Source organism: Neomonachus schauinslandi, chromosome 1 (assembly GCF_002201575.2).
Source record: "Neomonachus schauinslandi chromosome 1, ASM220157v2, whole genome shotgun sequence".
Classification (NCBI taxonomy): Eukaryota; Metazoa; Chordata; class Mammalia; order Carnivora; family Phocidae; genus Neomonachus; species Neomonachus schauinslandi.
Genome location: NC_058403.1, coordinates 75,285,291 through 75,294,663, shown reverse-complemented (window position 1 = coordinate 75,294,663; position 9,373 = coordinate 75,285,291). Strand labels below are relative to the sequence as shown.

The window sequence follows — 9,373 nt, the reverse complement described above, 5'->3', positions numbered from 1 at the left end:
ATGGGAGAGAGCACTTGAGGTCTCTGGCAGAAATCTGGAGAAATGGGGATGAAAGAAAGGCAAGTAATATTTTTGAGGTTATTTCCTTCTATAACGATTATTTCATTCGTTCATACATTTATTCATTCATTCGAATACACATGTATTGGGGGCCTACTTTGTGCCAGGCGCTGTGCTAGGCACTGGGTATCTACCCGTGGAAAATACAGATTCAGTCCTGCTGTCACGACCATTTGTTTGTCCCACGACTGTCAATTGTGGGAGCAAGAGCTCCGGAACACCGAAATTAAGTCTGTTTCTTCCTGTTGCACTCTGTGCTTGGCACACGGTGGGCGCGCGCACATCCTGTAGTCTGAATTGATTGAGGGCTTTGGTGCAGCAGAACAGCTTAGTACACAGAGCCGGGGAGAAAAGGCAGGGTGGCATCGATCTCGCCTCTAAGACCAGGATCTTGCAATGAACGCATGTGTGCATCTCTGTGTATAGTGGGGGCGTATCTTCCTAGCGCGCCGGGCAGCGGGCCAATCACCGGGACCCACCCTCTCCTCTGCGGGCGCGCTCAAGCCAGCCGAGGCGGTGGCGGAGAGCAGACGGGGCCAGGCGCGGCCTCGCGTCGGTCCGCAGGCCGGCCCAGCGCGGCTCCTCCTCGCCGCGGGCGGGGCTGCCCTCGGTGCCGCCCCGCGGCCGCGGCTCCGCGAAGCTCGGAGCGCCGGGGACTGGCGAGCCAGGGCGGCGGGTGGAGCCCGAGCAGCGCGGCGGCGGCCAATCGCGCCGCGCCGGGGGAGGAGCCCCAAAGGGGGAAAAAGAAAGTGCGGCGGAAAGTAAGAGGTTCATTGGGGGAAGACCGGCCGGATCAGGGTCCCCGGGCTCCGCTTTGGCCAGACTCACCGAAAGAAGCAGTGCCGGGCGACCCTGCACCCATCCCCACTGGTTCGCTGCACCCACTCTGCTTCCCAAGAAAGGTGAGTCTCTCGCTGTCGTGAGGGCTCGGAGGAATCACCTACCCACAGAATCTCAGGGTGGAAGGACTCCTGAAAATCGTCTCCTTCAACCCTCTTATTTTCCAGAAGGACAAACTGTGGCACAGAGCGAGGCAGCGACTGGGATAGATCACACAGCTAGTTACTGCTGTGGTCGGGACTCGAACCCAGCTGTCCAGAGCCCCATCTTTGCTTTGTGGAGATTTAGGTACCGCAGTTTGGGGACGGCTGCGCGTTGCTGCACCCCACTTCCAGCCCTTTGAGGGATCTCTGTTGGTGTACCCCCGCCTGGGTTTCTCCAGGGCGCTGCTGTGAGCGGGGAGGAAAGAAGAGGGCAGTGTGTCCCAGCGTGTCTCATGCCGCTCCCAGCCAGGAGCTGTGACAGCCTGGGGAAAGGCTGCTTGTAGCTTCGCTCCGTCCTCCCCTGACCCGCTTTCTCAGAAAGATGCCCCTGCCGAGGGTGTCTGGCAGGCTCCTGGGGAGGCGGTGGCCAGGGGAGGGACGCTGGGGCGCCGATGACTTGGCTTGGTACTCACAGCTGTCTCCTAGATCCGGGAGGAAGCTGGTGGTCCTGTAGGGGATAGGATGCCCCACGGTTAGGAATAGCTGGCTTTACGGAGCCATGGCCCCTGTCAGTTCTGAGTGCTGGGAGGGAACAAGGAAGCTGAGTTGAAGAGAAAAATCACAAATATAAAAGCAAACTTATGCCGTTTCATTTAAGAACCAGTCCCCAGCCTGTCTTCCCTCCACCTCCGGTGCTGAAATTGAGTTCCACAGCGCCTCTGGAAGCGCTTTTGCTGCTGTGTTCCACCGATCTTGGGTTAGCTACCAGCCGAGGAGGAGGATTTACCTGGTTTTGATTCTAGCTCTGCCGAGTATTAGCTGTGTGAACTTGGTCGGGCAAGTTATCCAATCTTTCTGGTACTCAGTTTCCCCCCACCCCCGGCCGCAACATGGAGATTATGAAGATCACAATGAGCCCTGAGGGTAGTTGGGAGGATGAAATGGGATAATTCAAATAGTATGTTTAGCGCAGTGGCTGGCCTGGCATCTGGTTAATTTGAGATTGATGGCCACTATTGTAAATATTGTTATACACTAACCCTGGAGACGGTGGATTTTCAGAAAGGTGACTTCATACTACCTTAAAGTGACTTTTTTTTTTTTTTTTAAATCTGGAATGCTGCGGCGTTTTCTTATTTGGAGTTTGAACAGCTTTTATAGAAAGTGTTTTCTGTGTGCTGTCTCTATGTGACTTTGATCATGGATGCTTGAGTTGGAATATAAAATTAATGTTTCTCAGTGATGCCAAGCCCCCTCGGTTTTAGGCCAAGCCCCTCAGGTCTATGAAGCTCTGGTCTGAGGCATCCTTTATTGGCAAAGAGGGTCTTGAATTTGATGAAAAGTAACAAGACAAGAGAAGTTCAAGTTCCTTCAATGTTACAGACAGTGCTAAGCCTTGTATTCCTGCTGTCTTAGGTCAGACAAGCAACTTTATGTTTTCTTTAGTAGAGGAAAACAGCAACACGGTTCTCATGTACTTCTTTGGGATTATGCCATGATGTTGCTAAATTAAGTCCCTCTGGACAGACTTACCTTATTTAAACATAAATACTACACATCCCTAGTCTAGTCTTAATTATTGTTATTTTTAAAATGAAATAGCTCCCCTCACATATCCCCACCAGGCTCATGAAAATTTATTTTATTCTGATTGACTTCATGCAGTTATTTACTACTGTCTCCTGGCTATGCCGTAAGTCCCCGAATTGAGTGTTTAGCATTTATAGTTGGCTGCCTGCTTCCCAGTCCCTCCCATTTGCGTGGGGTATTGATGAGTGCATAGGAGGGGGTGTGATACATCTTGAGGGCAGGGGAGAACTTGGTGGTGCCTCTGAAGGTACCTCCTGCACCAAGCATTTGTAGGGGATGGGGTCACTTGCTTCCATCAGCCTGTTCCGTGTGCATGCATTGTGATGAGCTGGCCAGGATACATCTGAACGCGTGCCTGAGAAATAGGGGTCTTGTGGGCAAAAGGAAAATGTTAAAAATAAGGTCAGAACAAAGGGATGGAAGGGAGATTGGAAGGTAATTTTTTTTTTTTTTTTTTGGTTCCAGTTCTTTAAAGAAAGGATACCCAGTTATACCTTTCCTCCTTATCCGGATTATTTGGTACAAAATTCATACATACATATGTAGAGAACTTTAAAATTTCCAAAGCGTATTCCATATATATTATCTTTCTTGCTACTTGCAATAGCCCTGAGAGAAGGACATGGCAGGCATATTAATGGTGCAAGGAGCTTAGGTTTTGTGATCAAATTCAAATTTCAGCCCTAATTCCTCTACAGCTAGGTCATACTGAGCTATGTATTTCACCATTTAGAGCTTTTGTTTTATCCAATTCTAAAATGGAAAAGAAAAACCCCAAGGATTCATGTGACGATAAAATTAAGTGGAATGACATAAAGTATAAGTAGTGAATAGTTGCTCATTAAATGATATCTCTTCTTAGCTGGTCTCAATTTTATAGAGGAAGAGACTGAGTGAGACTCAGAGAAAGGGGGGGTTGCTAAGAGTCACACGGTTATTACGTTTCATCCCTGGGAGTACAGTTCACACCTTGTAATTTCTAGTTAAGGGCTTTTCCCCATCACACCCCGTCACCTCTCCAGTGAGTTCTTTAACAACTTACCTCAGTTAAGTTGACCTTATTGGGCTCGTGATTGCAGGGTATGCTTTCTGTCCCAAAGAGGAAATTTCCTTGCTGAGGGAACAATCCGTAAGCATGCTCTGTAGAGGTGAGCGGGGCCAGCTCTCAGCAGAGGAAGTTCGAAAGCCCTGCTCTCTAAAGGCAACCTTCCTACTCTCCTGCGTTTGATGTAATGCACCTTCCATTCCTAAGAGGAGGGGGACTGTGAAGACATAAAGTTCAGAATTGTATCATGTATTTCTTCCTGTTCTGAGTGGTTTCTTCCCTCTGTCATCCTTGTGCTAATTCATAGGGTAGTAAGAAGATTGAGCAACAAATGTCATGAGTGACCATAGCGTTCTTCACTTCTCTCACTAATGCTGTGGGTAGAGGATGGAATGGAGAGCAGTAGGCAAGGCCGCATTTGCAGAAAAGACCACTCGCTGCTTGCTGGCAGTGCTGATCCCTGGTCTGGAGCCCCAGTCCTCCCTGTGGAAACCGATGGCTGCAGGCTTACGTAGGAAAATGAACAGATCTGTTTCTGGCCCAGGCAATGGGGCCATTTATCCGTTGAGACTCCCCACAGGCCATCAGGTTTCTCTGCTTTGCAGCAAGCAGACAGGCTTGCAAATGCAGTTCTGGGAGAAACATTTTGCTCCTTGCTTTTGGCATTTGGAAGCATATGTTTGCTTTTGCCAAAAGGTACCCAGGTAGCGTCATCTTACCTGGCACTGTTAGAAAAGCAGAATGTGGCTGGAGGAAATCAGAGGAGGAAGCAGAAGAGAAAAAAAAATAAAGGTTATCTCCAGCACACACAGTTTCATTTGTTGCTCAACTTTGTCAGGGCTTCTGCTGGTGACACAGACGTAGGATCTGGTGAGTCACTGTCGCCTTGCCCGTGAAATATTAAAGAGAGCCACCTACTGTGCTCTTTGCACATTTTGGAAGTTGTTCTGTGGGAGAAATAAAAACCCCAAAGAATGGGAAAGTTACAGAACATTTGGCATCTGATATTTTGGGAGATTAATTCAGGTTAGCTGCTCATTGGCTCAGGTTTGGGTTTTTGTTTTTGTGTTCTTTTTTAGAAAGTGAGAATGCACCGAGGGGGTTGTGGCACTGATGGGGAAACCTCCCGGTAGCCCGACTTGATCTGGCACCTGGGGCAGTGTGGAGCTGTAGAGTCCGACAGGGACCTGTGGCAAGTCCGGTGAGCAGCTGTCTCTTCTGCCAGGAACGCTGATGCCTGCCCAGAAGCTGGAGTCCCTACCCCAGCACCTTATTCACAGGAGGTATTTTAAACATGAATTCTTTCTTCTGCCATTAGTTCTTTCAATTTATTAGTCTGTTAAATTGTGAAAATCAAAGTTTAATAGCTATTCCCTACTGAATTCCATTGTGGATTGTACTGAGTGTTTTATAAATACCACCTCATTCAATCCTTGCAGGGATCCTGTGTATTTTTGAGGCAACTGAGGCTCAGAGAGGTTAAGTGGGTAAGAAAGACCTGAGATTGTGTGGCCTCTGGACTAGAACTGAGGGCCTAGGCTAGGATTGACGACCCACCCATCCCCATCCTGCCATTCTGAGCCTGGTATTATCTTGCCTGTGACTGAGAAGTCGCAGGCTCTGGGCCTCAAATGGGTGGTTCTTCTGCTGCAATACATTGTTATTTTTCTTTAAGATTCCCTTCAACTCTAAATTCTGTCTCCGTTATCTGTTTGTAAAAGTTGAGGCTAGAAAGGGAAAGGGGAATAATGAGAAAATACCCTTATGTTTTATGTCAAGGGATCTATTTTCCGGTCAAACAGAGGAGGGCAAAGGAAATCAACATTCATTGGTGCGTGCACTTATGTCATTTCACTTAAGCATAAAAATAACTCTCAGATATATATTATTGTCTGCCTTTTACAGATGAAAGAACGGAGGCTCAGGGAGACTTACAGACTTGCTCAAGTTTAGTCAGTTAGTAAGAACTAGAACTGGCCTGAGCTCAAACGTGTTTGGTCTACTGTACCGTGTTTGCTAGAAACCATGCCATCAAATCAGAGGACTTGCAGAGCTAGATTCAGGAATGTCCCCTCCCTGTGTCCTCACACCATACCGCCTCAGCAGCCGTGTCCTTTCCTCCTCTACCTTCCTACGCCTGTTGCTAGAATCCTTTCCTCATCCTTCCCAGTCTGTGGGACCCCTTGAAATGCTTATACCATCTTCTTCCTATCTCTACTGTGATTTTCAAAACTTATTTGTTTGTTTTCACCCGGGGCCAGTAATTTGTCCCTTTGTGTTCTTGTCCAAGTCCCTGATTAGCACCTAAGCAGCTGAAGAACATAGCACAGTGCCTTGTATGTAAAAAGTACAGAGTGAAGGGAATGATGGCTTCATACTGTGTCAGGTAGGCCCAGCGTTGGATTTCTCGTTTTCTCACACTTTATTATATTACTAATTATCTCAAAGGCTGTATCTACAGCTTGGAAGTAACTCTCATTTCCTTTAATGTTACGGTTACAAAATCAGAAAAATGCTAAGGAGTCACAGACTCTAAGAAGGTTGGACATCCCTGGCTCAATGATGGAAAAAAAGACATTTTGATCCTAATAATAAAGGGTGTTTTGCAGCAAACACGGGGAAGGAAGGACTTGCTTGCATATATTGACAGCAAGGCCAGTGTCAAGTGTCATAAATTAATTACCTGAAAGAAAATAGGAAATTTCCAGGGAGGTGGGCAGCTGCAATGAACTTCGATCTCAAGATTTCTAAAAGCAATGAAGAATGAGCATCCGTCCAGCTATTATTTGATATAATTGGAATACAGACAGGTGACCTTTTATATCTAGCTTATAACCAGGAGATGCCTGTGGTTTCTACCTGTCTGGCACATAAGTTCTTAGGATTACACTGGCTTCCTTGTTTCCCAATCAATGCTAAAGGCAACAGAAAAGAGAACCAGTCATTTTATAAACTCTGATATCTGAAAGTGTTCTTTTCATAGATAACACAGTTCCTTAAGCTAGTTATGGTTAGATGCTATATAACTGTGCCTATATAACATTCGTGAGCTTTAGCACGAGACCAGCTTCCGTGTGTGTGACTTTGCACAAGTTATTTGGTCTGTCTCTGCTTTCTTTTCTTTTCTTTTTTAAAAGATTTTATTTATTTATTTGAGAGAGAGAGAGAGTGTGCACCAGCAGCGGGGAGAGGGAGAAGCAGACTCCCCACCGAGCAGGAAGCCTGACACACGGGGCTTGATCCCAGGACCCTGAGATCATGACCTGAGCCGAAGGCAGATGCTTAACTGACTGAGCCACCCAGGCGCCCTCTGTTTTATTTTCATCATCTGTAAAAGGGTATAATCAAACCCATTTCATCAAGCTTTTGATAGATGTCAGTCATATGCCATAACATTTGTTAAGGGCCTGGTGCATGGGAATTTTAACCTTTATTATGATTAACAGCTGCAATGATATTCAATTGCATGCCCAAATTGATATTGGAATAGAAAGTACAAGACTTAGTTTCAAATTATAACAGTTTTAGTTTATGTAGAACTTTAAGCACTCAAAATGATTGTTATTATATACACATGCACACACATTCCCCCCCCCCAATAATCTGAGGTAATTAAGGCACGTGTTGCTAACAACATTTATATCCTGAGTCTGAGAGGCTAAATATTGCTAAGGCCACACAACTAGCACATAGTGGAACTGGGACTTGGACCCCAGCTTTCTAACTCCCAAGTTATGTGTTTTTTCCCCCTTAATGATTCAGTCCAACAGCCCCATTACTGGTTAATTGCTTTTCCTTCTCAGAGTCCTTTTTCTCATTTCTAAAATGAGAAATTTGGGCAAGGTGCTCTCCAAGGTATGGTGTTCCATGAGTCTGTGCCTTAGAGTAATGACTTGGGAGATAGCATGAAAAGCTAAGAGAAGAAGTGTCTTCTTCTTTCCACAGAGGTACCCACACACCGTGGCGTGTGGGGCACCCTAAGTCCCAGATGCCCAGCAGCCTCCTTGTCCTCAGTGAGACAACTAAGCGCTGCGCTGGGAGTCAGATCCACAAAGACACCTCCCGTGTCCTTCAGGATGTGATTCTGCCACATTCCCATGACCTGTAAACCGTTTTTCCCCCTCAGGATCCAGGTTTGGGGGTGGGAAGAGAAAATAGATGGCTGGGTTATGCACACTGACATTTATTGTTTAGGAAATGAAAAGAGAGCCTTTTTATATAAGGCAAGCTCTGTATCACCATTAATCACCATAATCTTCTACAAAGAAATAAAGAGATAAAATATTTGGCTTTCATTTGAATTTTAGCATTATGAGTGCATATTTTCTGCTTTCTTCTTTTGAGCTAATTTAGTGCCCATGGAAGAGGCTTGGCTCTCATTGAATAAATATAGGAGTTCTTTCAACTTACAGAAATGATGGATGCTGGAGAGTGGAAATACACACTAAATAGCATTCTTCTGGAAGATTAGACTTCGGTCTCCAATTACAGAATGAAACAATGGCGGGGGTTGGGGATTGAATGGTTAGAGTGGGTAGTGAAAAGTTGGCTGGCTTTAGAGTCATTGAATCCTAGATACTGCTTGCTTAGCCTTTGCAGACTTAGTTTCCTCATTTGGGAAATGGCAATTAGCATACTCTAGCCATCTCCTAGATAGATACACATCTATATCTATATCTGCACCTGTATCTATATATTTTTATATGTTACTGAGGTTAAAGTCAGATAAAATGTTTTAAGTCCCTAGCACTTAATACCTGGCACCCACCCTCAATAAATATTCATTCCTTTCCTCATTCAGCATTGTTGTTTACCCCAAAGCCTCAGCCCTATAATGAAATTCACATGAAACCAGATGGAGTGGGGGTGTGTATTGAGTAGATGCTTCAACTGGTCTAAGGAAATTTTCCCCAATTTGACAAACGATGGGGATGGTAAGGATAGGAAATGAGTGTGATACTTACCTTAAAATATCTGGAAAGTTTTCATGTGGAGGAGGAATTAGACTGGTGGGAAATTGTGGCGCTTTACCATCTACATCCGAATCACCTGGACAGCTTGTTAAGGAAGCAGGTAGTTAGGGCCTCTGCACTGAAGTCTCCGAATCACTGGATCAGAATTTTCTAGACCAAGAGGCAGGATATTGTAGGGATCTGGAGTCTTGTGACATGGGTTCATATTCGGGCTTCATTTGTATAATTCTGGGCAAGTGACTTAATTTCTTCATGTGAAATGAGATAAACACAATATGTAACTCATTGGATTGTTAGTGATGACTAAGTCAATTAATACAAATGAAGTTCCCAGAACAGTGACTAGCACAAGAAACCACACATTATTTCGCTCAGAGTGTAAGCTGGTCTTTAAAATACCTTGTAAGGGGGCGCCTGGGTGGCTCAGTCGGTTAAGCGTCTGCCTTCGGCTCAGGTCATGATCTCAGGGTCCTGGGATCGAGTCCCGCATCGGGGGTCCCTGCTCAGTGGGGAGCCTGCTTCTCCCTCTCCCACTCCCCCTGCTTGTGTTCCCTCTCTAGCTGTGTCTCTCTCTGTCAAATGAATAAATAAAATCTTTAAAAAAAATAAAAAAATAAAAATACCTTGTAAGGCCATGTATGATTTGCATTCTCTTTCCTCTCTGCTAACTCCTTCATCTCCTTGAAGCTTTTGCTCCAATATCTTCTCAGCGAAGCCTATTT

The 9,373-nt window shown here is 45.7% G+C and overlaps 1 protein-coding gene across 1 annotated transcript in view; it reads left to right on the top strand.

The window, feature by feature from the left end:
- Window positions 1-819: 819 nt before the first annotated feature.
- The window catches only part of LOC110582733 (interleukin 1 receptor accessory protein), a 124,418-nt gene continuing 115,864 nt past the window's right edge, over window positions 820-9,373 (top strand). Inside the window, exons 1-2 of the mRNA XM_021692754.2 lie at window positions 820-962; window positions 4,758-4,961. Of these exons, the coding sequence (XP_021548429.1) occupies window positions 4,912-4,961 (50 nt within the window). The 5' untranslated portion in view covers window positions 820-962; window positions 4,758-4,911. The remainder of the gene's footprint in view (window positions 963-4,757; window positions 4,962-9,373) is intronic.